This window comes from Xiphophorus maculatus, chromosome 11, assembly GCF_002775205.1.
Source record: "Xiphophorus maculatus strain JP 163 A chromosome 11, X_maculatus-5.0-male, whole genome shotgun sequence".
Classification (NCBI taxonomy): domain Eukaryota; kingdom Metazoa; phylum Chordata; class Actinopteri; order Cyprinodontiformes; family Poeciliidae; genus Xiphophorus; species Xiphophorus maculatus.
In genome coordinates, this window is record NC_036453.1 from 20,395,122 (window position 1) to 20,415,056 (window position 19,935).

General features: G+C 37.9%; 2 protein-coding genes across 2 annotated transcripts; one reads left to right on the forward strand and one right to left on the reverse strand.

Moving 5' to 3' along the window:
* The first annotated feature begins 1,774 nt into the window (after positions 1-1,774).
* On the forward strand, positions 1,775-12,279 carry LOC102225981 (solute carrier family 25 member 35). Its single transcript, XM_005802892.3, has 5 exons — positions 1,775-3,066; positions 3,142-3,207; positions 3,292-3,444; positions 6,492-6,626; positions 8,895-12,279. Exons 1-5 carry the CDS (start codon positions 2,695-2,697, stop codon positions 9,063-9,065), a joined length of 897 nt encoding a protein of 298 aa, XP_005802949.1. The 5' UTR covers positions 1,775-2,694; the 3' UTR covers positions 9,066-12,279.
* Positions 12,280-12,776: 497 nt separating this feature from the next.
* LOC102237103 (mannose-P-dolichol utilization defect 1 protein-like) lies at positions 12,777-19,929 on the reverse strand. Its single transcript, XM_023341976.1, has 7 exons — positions 18,652-19,929; positions 18,368-18,433; positions 17,070-17,202; positions 14,931-15,016; positions 14,268-14,383; positions 14,074-14,184; positions 12,777-13,984 (listed from the first exon to the last, which is right to left on the reverse strand). The coding sequence occupies exons 1-7, from the start codon at positions 18,740-18,742 to the stop codon at positions 13,862-13,864; spliced, it is 726 nt and encodes a 241-aa protein (XP_023197744.1). The 5' UTR covers positions 18,743-19,929; the 3' UTR covers positions 12,777-13,861.
* Between the last annotated feature and the right edge of the window lie 6 nt (positions 19,930-19,935).

Consider the following 19,935-nt stretch of genomic DNA (forward strand, 5'->3'; position numbering starts at 1 on the left):
GGACAGACACAGTGGTAGCACAGAACACAGAGAGGCCCAAAGTAGCTCATAATAGGTAATTAATTACTATAAAGCAAGGAGAATTAAATTTACACACTAAAATGATATCAAGTTACATCTCTAAGTCATTGTTAGTTGATCACAAAATCTGAAGGGAAAAGAAATTATATTCAATTAATTTAACTCAGTAAAAAACACAGTAAGTATATTGCTTTATATAATATTGCACATTATAAGATTAAAGGCTCTAATATATTGCTCTTCAAATCAACATAAAACACACTTTATTTTCCAGTCTAATCCAGCTCAGTGACACGTCATACCTACTTAACCAGGCGGGGCTAGTAAGTAAAGTGGCCATGTATAAATGTAACAATCCAGCATTCATTTTATAATTCTAATGTGAGTAAAGTAAGTAAGTAAAGTTTATTTATAAAGCACTTTTCACAGACATAAATTGTACAAAGCGCTGTACAATAGAAATCAGCCTTCAGACCATACAAAACATAAAACCAACATATTGTGTTTAGAAGAAACACAATAAAATCAGGAGATAAAAGCCTGGGAAAGTAAAAAATGTTTTTAGTTGCTTTTTAAAAACCCTCCACAGAGTCAGTAAAACAGAGCTGCAAGGGCAAACTACTCTACAGCCTTGGGGCCACCGATTGAAAGGCCTTCTCACCTATCGTCAGAGGACATATCAGTGTTTCATAATGCCCTAAAGTTAAAAGAAGGAAAAAAACCCTCCAATTACAAATATTGACATTGTTGTTGCTATAGCGTTTACATGTCTGTCAACTAATTAAATAGATGTAATTAAATGAGGTTTTGGACGTCAGCGTTCCAACTCCAACACTAATCTGTCATGAACTCAAGAGACTAACCTGGTAACCTCTGCTGAACTCACTTTGGTTCACGCCGATTAGTTTGGAGAAAAAGACTGCAGAATGTGCCATTAATAAACCGTTGATATTCATTTCATCCAACTGTTGGATTTATATTATTGGGGCAGATGTTGTAGTTTTTAAAAAAAATAAAGGGTTAAAGACCGTGACCCTCTTGGATCATAGGAGAAACTAAAAGGAGTCTCATTATGGAACGTCTTCCATGAATCTTAAATAAGATGTTAAAATTGTGCTGTTAAAAGATGTTAATCAGTGGATTGTGCCAGTTATTTTTCTTCCAACTATAGAAAACCAGTTTTTTTACTTAAATAACATTAAATAACATTAGCCTTTCACCTGCTAAACTTTTAGCAGCAGTTTAATTTACTCTTACCACCCTGCAATGAGATAGTAGTGGTGGACTGATATATGTATACAAATAATAAATTTTAGTCTGACTTGTTTAATCATCTCAGCTTTAGTTCAGTTTTAAATCCAATTTTTATCTGCCATTACATTGTACATTATTGGCTTTAAACCATTTTTTGAGTTGGAAACTCAAACCAGTGTGCTGGATCATGATCTGATCTAAATTGTGTGAAATAAACCCAAGCCTGAATCAGTTCATATGACACACTGGCTCATTTCAAAAACAGCAGTCTTGTTATTGAAGTAGTTTGTAGTTTTGAGTTGGCTGTTTTCCCAGCTTAACCAGTGATGCTGTTGTAGGTCTTCTTCTATGTGAGCAAGCAATGGACAATTTATTACTACTTCAGAATTTTATAACTACTTTATTATTATAACAGTTATGATTAATATCTATTATTTTTCTTTCTTTTTTGAGCCTGTTCGCTTTGAGGTACAGGTGGCTGCCGCCCCCTAGCGTAAAGGAATTGTGGCCAATTAAGGTCAAAAGTCAATATTTGTCTTCCCACTTTCGAACTCTTTTCTTCACCACCATCATTTTACTTTGGTAAACTTGGGTTGACTTTCTTTTTCTTTTTTGGAGGAATAATGTACAGCGTAGCAAAGATGTATTTTCAGTGAAGCGCATACATTTATTTATAAAACACTGTCTAATTTTACACGCTGCTTTACAGCTTTGGTTTTAGTTACTTTATGCACGATTCTATAAATATAATCTGTAACAAGACAAAGCCTGTTCATGGTCTACGATAAGGTTTAAGGACGTTTTATGACGAACACTCGTATTGTTTTCTTTAAGATGAGATGTTCAAGGGAAGGATGAAATGTGGGTTAAAAACTGGGTTAGACGTAAATGTGGGTTTGATGTGACTGTATCGTGTGCCAGAGAAACAGAGAGCAAGAAGTTACTGTTTCTAGTTATGATGGGCTTAATGTTGCCGCTAATGTTTGATTGTGAAAGCACAGAAAGTAGTGACTTTCTTTCTTCTTTCTTCGTTTTTATCTATCATTTGTGTTTCTTAATATGCGGCTTAAAAATACAAAATAGATTCAAATCAATTGGAAATCACACAGAATAAGAATTAAATTCAGATACATTTATGAAGAAGCCATTTTCTTTCTCCGCATTCAGCGGATATTTCGCGTTTGACTTTTGTTTATTAAAATTCCGACTGTACAGGAAGCTCGTGAAGCAGCAATGTCTGCGCGCTTCAGCTAACCGCCATGCATCTGCGGCTTACGACATTACAGCGCGTGAGGGAGTTGTACAGTAAACGTGGGCGGGGACATCGCAGCTGAGCAAATACGTCACAAACATGAAGGACAGAAACCAGTGTTAGCGAGCCCGAACTCCGCCGCTGCCCGTTGTGTCGATCTGACCGGGATGGACTTCGTCTTGGGCGGCGCGGCGGCCTGCGGAGCGTGTCTCTTCACCAACCCGTTGGAGGTCGTCAAGACGCGGATGCAACTTCAAGGGGAAATGAAGAGCCGCGGCACCTACCGGGTTTACTATCGCAACGTCTTCCACGCTTTCTACACTATCGGTAAAGTGGACGGACTGGCCGGCTTGCAGAAAGGGCTGGTCCCCGGGCTGTTTTATCAGTTCTTCATGAATGGAGTCCGGCTCGGCTCCTACGCCATCATTGAGTCGGCAGGTTACATCCACACCAACGGAAGGGTCAGCGCGGTGAAAACCACGTTAGCGGGAGCCAGTGCTGGGGTGGTGGGCGCCATCATGGGCAGCCCTGTGTACCTGGTCAGTGTCTGACTTCACGTTGAATTAGTCAGGTGTCACCTCTGACGTATAACGATGAACTCTCCTCACTGACAGGTGAAGACACATCTGCAGAGTCAGTCTACCTCCTCCATCGCAGTGGGACATCAGCACAGACACGAGGTAAAGCACAGTGACACAAAGTGATAATAAAAATGTAAATGCAGTTTTTTCATGGGTTCCTCTCCCTGCTTCTTCTCCGGACAGGGGATGATCCATGCTCTCAAAGTCATCTACAGGCAGCATGGCATTCTGGGACTGTGGAGGGGCTCCAGTGCTGCTATACCAAGGGTCAGCATTGGCTCTGCGACCCAGCTCTCAACTTTCTCCTCCTCTAAGGAGCTAGTCATCGACCTAAAGGTTAGAAAATATTAATTCTTCGGGTTTGATGAAGATGGCATCCTGCCAAGGTGTAAAATTCTGTTTTATAAGCTTTCTAGGGTGTGTGTGCATGTTTTATAAATGACTTCACAGTTTGAAAGTATCTGGGTTAACTAACCATATAACGTGATAGAGGTGTCTGAATATTTTTGGATTTAAGGTTGTGAGTTTACTGGAATCAGGTGCATCAAATGTTTCAAAAGTTTGAACAAGATCCCGATTACAAGTGGCCAAAATTAATTTCCCTCATAGAGTGATCAGACTCAGCCTTAGTAGACAAAGCAACTCTTTATCTGGGCTGAGGTTGAAGTAGAGCCACTGTTTCTCCATATTGAAAGGAGTCGGTTGAGGTGGTTCTCCTGGGACACATGCCACTGGGAGGAGACCCTGGGGAAAACTCAGAACTCACTGGAGGGACTGGCCTCTGAACCTAGGAATTTATCAGAATGAGATGAAGGGTGTTGCAGTATTTCTGTAAAGCAACTACTTCAGTCTCTACCAGAGCAGATAGCCTGACTAAATAACCAGTTATTATTGCTTGTTATACTCCCACTGTTGCTCTATACTCTATAAAGAGGGAAATAATTGTCAGGTTAAATTTTCTAGGCTCTTCAAAACCTAATACTAAATTTAGTAGATGTTTATTACATATTTTTACTGAGCTCTACATGCCAAAATCACCATAACAATTAAGAAATGTCAAGGTATGTTTAACTATGACTGTAAAAGTTATCATGTGCTTCTCTAGCAATAACTATATAACTATTGCTTTTCTGTTACCACGTGAAAGTTGCAGAATGAGCAGCGCCACACAAGATTGTGATTGACAGCGCTAACACACGCCTCCTGGATCCGATTGGTTGTTTGTAGTGAGCGCAGGGAGCACTGGGAGAAGGCAGAGGAGACAGTGAAAGTTTCAACAAATATGTAAAAAAAAATATTACTTGCAATATATTTTTTAAAGGCGCTATATTTATATATGGACATTTTCTGCAAACTATTTTTCACTCAAGGTTATCACACCTTGTGGTCCAAGGCCTATTCTTAGCCTTACAGAACAAATTGTTCCAGCTGTTTTAGCTGCTAGGGTTAAAAAGATTATCAGGTTCCCTCGTCACTAATATAATCATTTGATCCAGAGGCGATCATTTGTAGTCAGTAGCTGTGCACCGATTACACAAACAGTCATTGTTGCAATGACAAAACGCTCTGTGATGCACTCCACTGGGATAGAAATCCAACACCTTTTACTGGGCCCCTATGGCTGAAAACGTTCGACTTGCACAACCAGTGCTGCAGTTTACTGGTGGGCCTTGCTGCCTAAACTCTAGCTGAAGGGAGTCCTTGATACTCCAGAAGTTTTCTGATGATTAAAGAATGTTATCTTTACTTGACAGGAAGAATTCTAGGAATTATTCAACCATTTGCAAAGTTGTGTAACTTGCTCCGTTGTGAAAAGTCACCGGGAGGAAGCGGGGGGCCGAACCCCTCCTCCCCACATCGCCGCCAACATTGGCTCATTTACAAGCTGCTAAACGTCTGAAATACAGGACAGCCTTATGTTTTATATAAACAGACACATACGCTGCTTGCCACTCACTGGTCTACAACTATAACACATTTAAATAGGTAAAGGTGTTTTAGCCAGTGTACTGTGGAGACATTTATTGGTACTTCTGGTAAAGTGTGCAGTAAGCCTTAAATAAATTCATCTTTTATTGCAGGAGGTAGGCATTTTACACAGAAACATTTAGAAAGGACATTAAAAAAATGCAGTTTTTCAGTGGAGGAAGAAAAATGAAACCACCTGATCTTGCTCTTATTGACCAATATTAGAAAGCAGAGTAGTACAGACATTGTGAACTTGGGAAAAAAAAAAGGAATAGTTTATTAAAATATACACTGTCAGAAATGCTTAGTTTATGGCTTATATAGTTGAGGACACTACATTCTTTATGTGTGCAGCTATATTGAATACTAAATTCAGTGTCGCTTAGCGAGTTTCACTTTTTCCAGTCAGGATACTTTCCTCAGGGAGGAGAGTGAGAGCTGCTACTATGTGATAAAACAACTGTGCTCACAGTTATGCACTGGATAATATTTGATGCTGTTTGCCTGTTTCTCTTTACTTGACAGGAAGAATTCTAGGAATTATTCAACCATTTGCAAAGTTGTGTAACTTTGTGTTTCTTTATGAAGTCTCTAAAACACGAGGACTTTTTAAATGAAAATCTGGTGCAGTCAAGAAAAATAAATAAAAATGTAAATAGTTTTTACTTAAGCTGGATAATGATAAACTCAATATCCATCCATTTAATCATCCAGATAAATGGATGGATAGCGTACTGAAATGGTTCACCAGACCCAGAAAAGAGCCATTTCAGTTCCTTGTCTGAAACCTGTGGGGTTTGGGGAGGCATCATAAGTTTAGTCATTGTCTTCCTGTGCAATTCTGCTTTCGCTTCCAGCAAAATCTTGGCTTTCTCCCATTCACTTGAATTGTCTATGGTAGATTTTTCTACCGGGCCAATCAGTGAACACAAGAAGTTGTGATCGATGATTTCCTGCGCTGTTTGAGAATACTAATCTGTAATTTTAGCAATGGCAGCAGAGGAAATGAACAATGCTTTTTAGTCCGGGTTGGTCACGCTTCCAAATATTGAATGAACATTGACAGCATTTCTCTCTTTGCAGCAGAGGATGGTTGTTTACAGTGCAAGCAATTTCCTGCAATTCTAATTAGATTTTTCTAAAAATCTAAGTACAGTACTGAGAAATGTATGTTAAGACTTTCTCCATGCCTTTATCATACTGAAAACCAGTAACCAGTTGCTACTTTAGCATGCATGTAACACAGGTGCTAAGTTTAGATCCAGTCCTCTGTTTCACTTAGTTAAAATTAGATATAGTTTCTATGTAAGGATGGGCTCATTTTCTGCCACTGCACAGTCAGACCTCTTCTCAGAACTGCTTCAGAGCCCACACTCGCTCATCGCATGCCTTACGACATTTCCATCTTTGCAAAGGTTTTCCCGCAGGACAGCTGGTTGGTGCCTCTTAGTGCCGGCATGATCAGCAGCGTGATGGTGGTGCTGGCAATGACGCCTTTCGATGTGGTTAGCACGCGACTCTACAACCAGCCTGTCGACCATATGGGAAAAGTAAGTGAAATAAAAATAAAGGGAAACGATTGGGTGCCCATTTAGGGGGAACTTTTAGTCGTTGTTTTTCAGTACATCGGATCTACAGATACCTTGTGTTTACGCTACACGCAGATGCTAACATCTATGGTTTCACTTACAGTTTTTATATACATTTACCCTAAAATGTAATGTAATAGATTCCCATTTAGACACTCAGATCAGTTTTAACCTTTGAATATTATAAGCTTGCATAATGTAAAACAACAGGGGTACCAAGTGGTATTAAAACCTCCAAAATAGCAGTTTCACCTTATGTGACAAGCTCTTAGTTAATATTGTAAGCGAGACAAAGATAATTCATCTTTCTAAATGCAAAAAATTACACAACATAAATTGACAATAAGGCAGAATGAGTATAGATTTAGTAAATGTTGCTCAAGCCTCACATTTCTGATGTGTCAAATTATGTCCAATTGATAATTTAATCTTTACTTGGATTTGTCAAAAAATTACAACTCATAATAAAAGATGCCATATTTTCTGCAAATATGCACCATTGCTACAAAATGGCCAAAGGGACTACTTGAATGTCACAACAACGTTCTGATAAACAATGTGACTTTATTTCTTTCTATGCTATGCAGACGTTTTGTCTTCACTAATGAAGACTCTGACTTCGTAGATGAAGGCCTACAGAAAGCTTTCAGAGGCTGAAATGACTCTGTATTTTCTGATCATTATTTCAATAATTTCATCCCTTGTGTGTGCCAATTGGATCCATTTAACTTTCAGCCCAAGACAGTCAGGCGATCATTTAGTCTGGCAAAGTGCTACGAGGTGAAGGCATCTCTGTCCTGAGGCGTGTACCGCGTTGTACATGTCACACATGTTCCAGCGCACACTGAGTGGAGGAAACAAGGGTTTATTATAAGCCGCACAAATACTTTGTAGACATGAGAGGCGTTTTCAGAAAGTACAAAAGATATGAAGCCGTGTGAAAGCTGCTGTGGCTTGGCTGATTTCGAATGAGAAGCTTGACAGTTAAATTTTTCTGGCTACGTTCTGAAGTGAAAACATTCCAGGTGTGAGCTTATTAGCTTGTGCTCACTTGTAAGTTGCTTCAGATGATATAATATGATGAATGGCAACTTGAGCAATGTTCTGTTGATATCAAGAATTTTTACTTTCAAATCGATTGTTTCAGGTTTTTATTAAAATTAACTTAAGAAATACTTTCTCTAAGGATGACTTTTTTGTTTTAGTCAGTGCCATGGATTGTTTTTTAATCCTTACCTAATCCTGTCACAGGTTTATGTACATTGTAGCTTTCAGGCCAGTCTGTGTGTGTGTGGATGCCTCGGGCTCCAGCACTGCATTTACATTCGCCTCCAAATTTTGGTCAGGATTCAAAGGCACATAATGTTCTCTCTGTGCCAAATCATTTGAAAATGCAAAGGTGTGCAAGTAACTGCTGCATTCCTCTTGTGGGAAAGTCATAGTTCGTTGTTAAGGCTCCCTGAAGCTCTTAGTCTACAGGTTATTTATAGTGTCCGTTGTCCCTTTGCTCTTCAAGGTGTTGTAAGTTAAACTGTGACGGTCGTGTCATTATATCATCTGGAGCATGAAACATGTAAACTCAAACACAAGGACACCTGATACCGGAGAAATGTGAGAGATAAGAAGACATTATCTCTTCTTCTGACTTTTTTCCCATTGTTGTAAAATTATAACCACAAACCTTTTTATCTGGTGGACCAACACAAAGTAGGGTTTTTATTTTGTTGTTGTTCTTGTTTAATAAAAACCTGAAAAGTGTGGTGTGTGCATTCGTACACAAGCCATATATTTTGCCACGTCAACCCAAGGTGAGTCTGTAAACATCAGTTTCTAAGGATTAGCTCCGTCTATATTTCCATGAACTCTGACCAGTTTCCACAGCATGATGCTGCCACCACCGTTTATAACCACATGGACGGTGTGCTCAGAAGGATATGCGATGCTAATCTCTTGCCACACAAAATATCTTAAATGTAAGTTAATTCTTGATCACATCTGACCAGAGCACATAGTTGCTTAGTCTTTTGCGCAGGGACTAATGACTTTTATTTATTGTATGCTTTTGTTATTATTATTGTTGCCTTTCATAACTTGTATTCTTCTGTTACATAAAATACCCCCATAAAATATGTTGAAGTTTGTGTTTGTAACGGGATTTGGGAATGAAAAGGAAAGACAGAGAGCTTCTGTTTTACTGATTGGATGTGATTTTCCCGTCTTTTCGTATAGGGGCAGCTGTACAAAGGATTCAGTGACTGCTTCTCCAAGACTCTGAAAAAGGAGGGCCTCACAGGACTCTACAAAGGCCTGGGAGCCTCTTATTTCCGACTCGGCCCACACACCATCCTGTCTCTGTTCTTCTGGGATGAGCTGCGCAAATTGCACCAGAAGCTCAGATAACATCAGGGAAACCAGAGAAAAAAAAATGGGTAATTCATTATGCAGAGGTGAAATGAATCTTCATTCAAGGAGGCAGAGGAAAAACTAGGAGCTGATCTGTTTACTTATTTTTACTGCGAAGGAGCAAAGGTTACCTTTAACACTCCATCGAGAAAGCACATTAAACCCGAAATATGGAATTAGATCTGAAACTTCACCCAGAAGCTCAATCATTAATGGAACCGTCTTGATTTGTCACATTGTTATGTGTGCACAGACAAAAACACACGCAGTATGTCATATAGGCAAACACATCTACCCCTTATGACTCTAATTACATCATTCCAATGCATTTCAAATGTGCACTTTATGCATTATGAAGAAAGCATCACATGAGCCAGTGTGGCAGCCAAATAATTTCTACTGTCTGAATAGACCTGTGATCCCGTCGCAGCCTGACTTTGACCCCGTCTGACTCACCGTGTTATGTTGAAACAGCGTAATGCTTTAATTGCTGAGGGAAAATCTCTCCTCAGTGCAAGTGCTGCTTGTTAAACCTGAATTCCTTGAATTAGTTTCTGAAGAGTTTGTGATGAAGTGCAAAAAAGAAAGAATTGTTATTTAAAGTGGTCAAATAAAAAAATAAACGTGTATATAGAAACTAGAGGCTAAACTGATTTGTTGCAGGATCGTTAGTGGGAGAAAAAAAATCACAGAAAAATCCTTTGAAGTGTCCAGAGTGGGAGAAGTAAAACGGATCCAGTGCTGATCCATGGAAATTTTTTAAAACGGGAACTGAAACTAAAAGAAATGTATCTTCCCTTTTTCCATTCTCAGGGTGCTGTGTTTCCTATGTGATGGGCTACCTCTTTTATACATTATGAAATCAACTAATTTCACTGAGGCGAAAAGCCATGATGTGTATTAACAACAGACAGGACCAAGAGTTGTAAAAACTCTGTAAAAGAAACAAAAGTTGCCTGAAAGAAATGTCAAAATAGTTTTAGGTGATTGAGTGATACATGTGTCATGCAGCATCAGTTTTTATTATACAGTACTTGCCAATGGTAATGAATGAACGTTTATTACTAAATTCTTGTTTTCCATAACCAGAGCTTGATTTTTCATTTTAGCGTAAAACCTTCTTTTCCTGTGGATGAAATTTTTTCGTTACAATTTTCCCAGATTTTCAGCAATTGTGCTGAGTACTTTGAAAATGCCTAAACACTTACAAGTTAGAGGACTTATTTTTGTTACTCTGAAGGCATATTTAATATGATGCAATAACGATTTTTGTGCCTTAAAAATTCATCCAGGGCATAAATGACAATCCATGTTTGTTTATCCTTGGGTCAGGTCAGCAGGGGGGCTGGTGTCTGTCTCCATATTGTCGAGAGACATCTTGGACATAAGTTGTCCACTTTTTTATTTAAGTGACATTTCACTTTAGGCTAACTGTTTAATTTTTTTATTACAGATTAAATAACAGCTATAAATTTAGCAACATTTTAAAACAAAACTGAGCTTTATTATTCATCCCTGACCCGTGTCGGTCTGTTTCACTGCCTTCAGCAGATCCACATCATCAGAACAACTCTCATCAGAGGACAATCTGGAACATGCTTTGTTATCCTCTACAGAAGGGTTTCCAAAGCTGATGTCTCATCTGTCAGGCAGATTTGGTGCTTTTTTAATAACATGTAGGTTCCACCTACAAGTAGGGGTAGCCGATAAATAGGCCAGCCGATAAAATGTGGATTTCCTCGGCCGATACTAAAATGTGAAGCGGAGCTTATTTACCGATCTTATCTACCTCAGCAAAAGTCAAATTCCTCTGCCTCTTGTCTTCTGCTGCGCTGCTGTGACACCTGCCAAAATTGGAATCGGCAGGTCAGGCTTTTTAAAGATCGGCGATCGGCCAGAAAACTGCAATCAGTGCACCCCTACCTCCAAGAGTCATAAATGTAATGAGCTGTGTTAAAGCTCTTTGTGATTTCTCTCTTTGTGTGCGTAAAGGAAGCGGGAGGTATAGTGAGATTTGTTGAAGTAAATTAGATTTTTGGCCATTTGATTCGAAGCAGACCTGTTGCCATTTTCTCTACTTTTAAAAAGTAGCTTGGCTATATTACGCAGAGCTTCTTTGAGACTATGAATGATTCCCTGTGAGGGCTTTTATGTATGCAAGACTATGTATTAATATTTTGTTTAGCAGAATTGTGTAAATGAAGACTAGTGTGTTACATACCTTTTAAAGACAATATGACCAGAAAGGATCAGAAATCTGTTATATATAGATATAATATATTATATCTATGTTCCATAAAAAAATACACTGAGCTATTATTAAGAGTATGCTGACAAATCATAATATTTATTTTTATGCCATACTGCTGAGAGCTCCTTGACTTAAGAGTTACACTCTGTCTCCTCTTCACATCTGTAGCATCCAGTGTAAAAATGTAAAAAAAAAACCTTATAATTTAGGTTCATCTCCTTAATATTTGGCAGCAGTATAATCTCACACAGAAAAGGAACAAACTCCCACCTCTAACGCCCTAAGTTAGCATTGCTAAAATGCACAGTCAGCACAACGATGGAGGCAGTTTAAAAAAAATTTAAAATCTCTGCTTAAGAACTGTAACGAATTTCTCAGGGAGAAATAATGCTAGTCATTAGGCTTTGTACGAATCTTTGTCAAGGGTACAAACAAATGTGGAGGTTGCTATTCATAGAGCCGAGCTGTTTTGGTTGTAATGTCGTAGATGCAGTCTTGAGTACTATAATCCAGCGTGTTAATCCTTAATCCCCATCGTGAATGTCTGCTTGATCTCGATTGTGGTAGTCTAAAAATACACATCGCAGCAGTGGAGGAAGAGTGGGTGAAGAAGGTCAAAATGAACCTCTATAAAATCTAAAAAAAGCAGCTATTCTGAACTTTCAATCAAGAAGTCAGGATATTGTGCCAACTTGCCTAAAAAAAGAGCAAATGTTTGTCTTTTAAGGGATTTTGCCTGTTTTAGGATCTTCAAACATGACATAAACACTGCAAAGACGTAACAAGACTTCATTCACACAAAACGATTCTTCGTCTGAAACATATTCATTCATATGAAAGATGGGTCTCATGTAATAAAGACAAAGCTGAGGCTTTTTTTCAGTCGATGTGTAACAACAGACTCGTCCATTTTCTCTTGATGATGGACATGTAGAGCAAATAAAGGATTTTTTTTATTGATTCCTATTGTGTTTATCATTTTTTTATGCTTTCTGTTCAAATACAAATAATGAGCAATCGGCTTTTGTTGAAAATACCCAAACGTTCACAAGGTTTTGAGGTTTACCAGTGTTTGACTCGACACAGGACCAAATATGAAATCAAAAGAATCCTGCAGCAGCTGTTGGAGAACAGAAAGTGTTCAGAAACTTTACACTCTTGCATTATTTTGGTTTGAACACGAAACCAGACTGGAACTGAGGAAATTGCTAATTTAGAAACTGAAGGAAAACGACTGAGATCATGAGCTTATTAACACCAAAATACACGCTGGACTTCTCCAAGTATTATGTTACCCCTGGAAACATAACACTTGTGGATTGGTGGTATAGCGCGTTCAGAGTTTCACTGCATCATTCAATGGATTTTTGACACAGAAATGTTATGTTATGGCCTGTACCGTCATGGGAAAATTTTTTGACAGTTGTCCAGCAACCAAAATTAATCGCCAAGCACTGTTAGGTGAAAATCACTCAATCAGGTTTATTCAGTATCGAAGACGCAAGATCAAAAACTCATGAACAGATTAAAGGTCCAAGTGAGCCTCAGAGTTGGTTCTGTGTGGATTCTGACAACAGGCAGACAAAATAACAGTTTTACACCAATGATAAGGAAGGACAGTCTAGCTCCTGAGCAGCTGCAGAAAACAGCATCTAACGTTGGGTGTGTTGCCTATAGAGGTTCATTTGGTGAAAGTTCATAAACACTTAGAATTAAAAATGTCCTAAAAAAAAAAGTCTTAAAAAAGCTAATTGCTAATAAAACTGTCTTTTCACACAGTGCTGTATCCAAGCATAATATTGGAAAGTTGAGTGGAAGGTTAAAGTCTAACTGGCAGCAGGGATGACTGCAGACCACACAGAGGCGTTAACAGGACATGCACCATATCTGTTGCTTCCGTCGTGTTAAGATGTCAGTTACGACAACAATCCAACGTCTGCTATTCTTTAAATTCATAGAAACCAAGATCCCAGAGTCAGGAATCATGTGTTAAGTCTTCACAGTCACATATGATTTGGGAACTATGCCATCTACTGGTACTGTGTTTTATCAAGTCTAAAAACATTCTGTTGTCTGCCAGGAATCCTCTGCTCCCTTTGTCTGTCTTGTACCTCTTCATCTTAATTTGTATTTTCCCCTCATAGCCCAATACTATATCACATTTCATTTTTATGCAGATGACTGCCACTTACACGGCTCCTTTCAAATACCAAACACACAAATGGAGGATATTCTGAGGATAAATAAGAACAGGCTGGCATTAAATAAAAAGAAGGCATTCACAGATCCTCATTAGGACTGAAATCTGAGAATGTCGTTTTTCGCAAAGCCACTAGAGGGTGCCACATGACGTTTTAACAGTTGTAGCTAACCTATAGACACAAGGTATTAAAAACTTCACAAAAATTCTAATAACAAACACAACATGCGCCTTGTATTAGAGAGGAAATATCCTTCACACAGTGTTGCACAACAACTACATATTATTAAAATCATTCATACATCAATATCTTAGTCACAGAAACACTTGCTGCCTCTGAAGCTAATCCGTCTTCTTGGCAGCAGAGCCAGTGCTCCTCTCGTAGCAGACTATCTGAGCCACTAGGACAAAGCTGAGACATGTGGACAGTATGTGAGACAAAGTAGTGAAAGATCCTCCGCTCTCCTGTAAGAAAATGATTCACAAAGCTGGAGTTAAAAATCCCAAATAAGACAGAAAAAGAGTACAACATTCAACTGTTTCTAGCTGCTTACCTGTACAGAAACAAAGGCAGCACCAAGAGCACCTGTACATGACAGTAACGCTGACAGGCTGGACAGCTGCCCTGTGTGGCCATTCTGGTAGTTTGTTACTGTTTGAACAACCTGGAAAAAGTAATTAGGACACACATCTGTCCGCATAAAAGAGTCCATGCATCTGCAGAAAGAAGAGACCGATAGATTGCTACCTTGCTTAAAATGAAAGCTGCCAGAGTGGAGGTGTACACCAGTCTGATGACGGCCGCAGCCGCAAACGAAACCAGGAGGAGGATTAGGCCACCAAAACCCAAGAGCAGTAGCATTCCTGGCAAACACATACACACACATTTCTAAGATTTAAATTGTACACTAGACCCAACAACACCAGAGAGAAAGCAAGACCTTTTTGAATTGATAGTTACAAACATGGTTAAAAAGTTTGTTAATTTGAAAAGACACCACAAGGTGGCGCTGCATTAAAGCCTGCAGGACTCTAAAAGAAATAAGCTCTGTGAACAATTATCCAGTTTGGACTTGCACCCTAAGAATTTAAGATTTTAGAACAATAACAATATATGTATATGTACATATATATGTATATATACATACATATATATCAGTGCTATCAGTGGCAGTGTACAGCTGTATTTTCTTTTAAAGTGCTATACACACATTTCACTACTTTGTGAAAGATTTAACCAATAAAATGTTTGCCAGGTATAAGGTAGTCGTGAATGATCCCAGCCATGGGATACTGGTATGTTGAGGTATATAATTCGATAACTACGAACTGAAGACAAAATAATAATCAGCATGTCCTCCTGCTTCCCTTCATTTTCTATATTTAGGATGAATACTGATTCAAATCTGACCTTTGAGGGTTTCACCGCGATAATGCAGGATGAGGAAGATGATGGTTGCTGTCTGAGCCAAAGTGAAGAGCCTCTCAGCCCAGGCACTGTGCAGACGTTCAAACAGAAAGCGCAGACATACTGGTAAACATACTCTGCCAGACATTAAACAGGAAAAGCTACTTACTCTGCAGTGCTTGGACACTAATAGAACCGGAGTCTTTGAATCTGAATGCAGTCATAATGGGGAGTGCGGACCTGATAAGCTAAATATTCGGAAAACGGACGACCACCCAGGAAACCCTGCAAACAGCTGCACTCCCATTGATGGTTGTATTCATAAAGCAAGTATTTACAAATGAACTGTCTAAGTGCTGCAACATGGAGATGAATAGCAAGTTAAATGATGCGATGGTCCTGGAGCAGCTTAATGTAAATCAAACTGCAAAGTAAAACAGAGACAGATTAAATGAAATCAGTCCTCAAAACTATTACATCAAAAAGTCGGTGAAGAGAAATATCAAAACCTCCTGAATAGTTCAGAAGCAATTGTATATTTTACATTAAAAACATGGAATAAAATGGCAAAAAACTACAAAGCTAAAAAAAAAAAATACTTTAAATCTTATGATAATGATCATTAGTTCCCACATTAGACAACCAAAATAATTACATTTAGGGTTTGAAGCAAGAAGGCGGTAGATGTTTTCAGGAAGTCCTACACGACTGCTTTAGATTTCACAAGAAACACTTTATTATAAAACAGAAAACAGAAGAATCCTATCCACTCAAGAGAACACAATAAATGTAAAACAACAACAAAAAACTGTCAAGGAAACTCACTCAGTCACTCAAATCAACAATTCATTGTGCAATCCTGTTTAATAATACACATTTAATCTAAGAAAATTAAGAAAATATGTGGAAAAGAAGTTAATAGATTAAATTACCAAACAACTATGAATTACAAAAAAAGTGGAGGAAATTGAAAGCTGAAAAGCACAAAATTAACAATTAATAATTCAGCTCAAATGATATTCAAAGTCATGCATGTTGGTAATATCTAAATATAAAATCCTTACCCTTACTTTGAGAAATTCCTGTTATGTTTCTGTTTTGAAAGAAATCTTTAATATATATATATATATATATATATATATATATATATATATATATATATATATATATATATATATATATATATATATATATATATATATATATATATATATATATATACCCGCGGTGGGTGAGAAGGGAATTTTATATATATATATATAAGTACAAGGAAGAGATAAATGCTTTGATAAAACCCTAAAAGCGATTTAAGAAATCAATAGCAGAGAAATGAGTCTATGTAAATCAACTCCCACGTATTTCTGAGGATCTCAGAAAAGAATATCTAGTCCCTCTGCCTCAGATCCCGCTAAGTGCGAAATGTCCAGAAATCCTTCAAAAGGCAGGTCCCTGAAGGCATCCTGACACTAAGCCTGACTGGCATCAGTCCTTTTGATGAAGCGGCTCGTTGTTACTGTGAACCAGGTCTTCACCATATTTCTAAGACAGAGCCCAGCCACATATAGATGAAGCTCAATTCTGTATTATTTTATTTTCTTCCCTCTCTTTCATTTTTACACTATCAATTCAGAACGCAGGCCATTTTAAGTACCTTACTACAAACAAATCTAGTGAATAAACAGAAATACATAAACCATCTGATCATAAAGATAGACTCAAATTCAGCTACATTTATCCCACTTCAGTCTTACTAATAATTGTAAAAGCTTTCTTTATAAACGAATGAAACAAGTCACTTTAAAATAGAACAAACATTATTCTTATCTGTAGTCTCACGTTTTTGTTCTCTAAATATTTCTTTTTGAAAGCCTCAAATTAGAGGACCTGATTAAATCCACTCAGCTGTGAGCTGCACCAATCTAGATCCTATCCAGAAATGTAGTATTATTTTGTGATTTTTTTATAATGAAGAGACCCTGACGTCTGGAAGAAAATATTCCGGAGCGGGTCAACAGAGTCTCCCGCAATGTTGGGCTATTTGACGGTTTTTGTGTCAGCAAGCAGAAAATACAAACAAAGTCACAAACAAATAACAGAATACTAACCCTTGACTTGCTTATTTAGTGGTTATCGATTACTTACAAGAATGGGAAGTTGTTGGATGCAGCGTAGACAACCGGACATGACAAAGCATAGAGCTGCAGCAGGAAGGCGGTCAGACTCAGGCCTTCTGCACTTCCTCTCCACAGCAGCTTCAGCAGCTGAGGGAACTGTGCTGCTCACAACAGATGATTGATGTGGAAACATAAAATGAGAATGGAAACGTTAAAAAAGTGCGCAGGAGCTATTCATGATGACTTCTATGCTTTATCTACTAAGCATGTACGGTTATCTTGTAAGCAGCTTGCTGAAGTCATCAAACAACATGACTGCATTATAAAGTGGAAGCTTGCTGAAACACCCAGCTTCTGCATACAGGCAGCATGACAATGATGTGGCTTCAGGACCAAACTTGCAAACAAACAATGTTTGTTTTCAAGATTGAGACATATCCTGTCACTGTTGTTTATCTGAGTTCACAGGCTCTTGTTCTAATTAGATCATTGCTTTCCATCACAAAGTAACGAAAAGTCAAAGAGCAAATTTAGATTTAGGCTCATTGGAAATAAAGACAACCCCACAGTGCTTCGGAAAAGGAATCATTCCCATTTAGTGAGATTGGATGGAAAACATCAAATGTATTGTCACAAGTTAAGTTTTGGTGCTGGATTTTGAAATCATACATATATTTTGATATAAATTATTCCATGTTTTAGTTGGAGCTGGCTGTGTGTTTAGGGCTGCTAAAAAAAATCTCCCACCTGTGCTGGGGGTCTCTGCAGCTCCTCCAGTGATAATACTAACATCTTGGCTGTTTCTGATAAATGTTCTTGTTTCTTGACCTAATAGTTAAGCTGAACATTTTTATTTGATGGACCGAAACGTTGCAGGTTGTCGTACAACCTAAACCTGCATTAATCTTCTCCATAACTTAATCCCTGACTGGTCTGCTGTGTTCTGTGGTTTCGGTTGTTCTGTTTGTGTTCGTTAATTTACTCTAACAAACTTCTGAGGTTTTCATTATAGGATGCAGGTGGATTATTTATTTTTAATTGAATGAACCCTAAACTATTTAGGAACATGAGAGAGTAAAGAGGAGGAGATACACATGCAAGCTGAACTTTTTAGATATTTATTTGCAAAAAATATATATATATATTGCAATTTCCAAATGAAGCTTTACTTGATCAGTTACATTAAATCACAATAAAATAAATTGAAGCTTGTGGCTTTAATATGAGGAATGTGTAAACGTTTAGAGGTTCAAGCCACTGCACGTTTGTTTTTTTTTAATTAATAATCCATTTTTGTTGTTATTTTCTGATATAAAACAGTCTTACCCAAAAATGTGTCCAGTATGATCCAAAATCCGACAATTTTGTTCAACACAAACTTTAGACAGGGACCTGGAAAATAATCATTGTAAGAAATAGCGATATTCAGATCACATCAAACTGTTGAACCACACAGTGAGTAAAGTTTAAATGCTATTTCCCCATGCGTTTCTGATTAAACTCGTAATAAGTTTGCAAGAGCAACATGTTCTCCACTCCTCTGCGGCCGCCATATCCTGCACATCTGGAAACTTTCCCCCCTCAAATATTTCACCTCAAACGTCCCTCACCGTGCAAATGCAAGCGGACGAAAAGCTCCTCGTAGCATTTCTCTGGCATTAAACGGCCCACAAGGAGGCTTTTCAAGGGAGACGTGTCCATCGTGGGCCAGCTGTGGACGGGAATGACCCGCTGAAACAGGGGGAGTGGTCCAACGCTTCCCAGATATTTACAGGGGGCGCCGTAAGTGAGCTGTCACGCTTAAATCAGAAGAAAATGGTCCGTCCTTTTTATTCTCGCTCTTTGAAAAAACATTAAAAAAAAATACCCTGCGTGTTTTTAATGACAGAATACTTCAAAAACTGGAGGGTTACTTCTGCAACCCTAACCTAACCCAGAGTTCATGAGGCAGACGGTGGATAGTTTCTAGATAACACTAGACATAGATTAATCAATTAATACAAGCCGCCATTTTGAATGACGTTATCACACTTTAATTCTTTCCACGGGATAAAATATGGTATATTTCTAGTGCTGTTTATATAAGTGAATTTTGTTAATTACTTCTCTTGACCAAAACGTTTTACCTTTAACTTATTATTTACCTTTTAACTGCTCATTAATAGCCACGTACTAATTCTGGTCATATTCAATATTCACACTTTGACCCTCCCTTACAAAAACAAATCCCATGAAAATTACATGCGATCACATGTATGTGGTTCATACAACTTTTTACATGTGAATGATGTGAATCACATGTGGAAGCACATGTATATGTGTGATTTTGGAACATTTCGTGGTAAAATCAAATGTTTTCACATGTGAAAACATGATTTTCATGGGATTTTTTTGTAAGGGCTTGGTCCCAGAAAGGGAATAAACTAAACATATTTGTGTAATGATAAATATCCAAATAAAATTTTTAGTCTTTAGTTTTTTTGTTGTTTGATCAGCTTTGGAGCTGCAAGATGTAAATTATTTAGAGCTGCATTGGGGCCAATGGGATGGGTCCACCTACTGTTTTCTTCCATTATAAATGTCCAATGCTTGTATTCAAACTAGATTATAAATCCTATCTTTGTGTTAATAATTTATGAATGATTAATCTGCAACTAATGTTCATCTACCACACTAATGTTTTTCCTGCTTCACCGACAGTCCGTGTGCTCAATTTGAATACTGGTTTGATCTGTATTCAAATCTTACTTCTACTATAAATGCAAAATTCAGATTACGGTCAATATAGAGAAGTACAGAAAAACTGTCCACTTGGCCATATTTTACACTGTCAAATTTCAAAATGAGTTTCACATGAAATAAAAGGTTCACAAAAGAAAATGTACAAATGACAA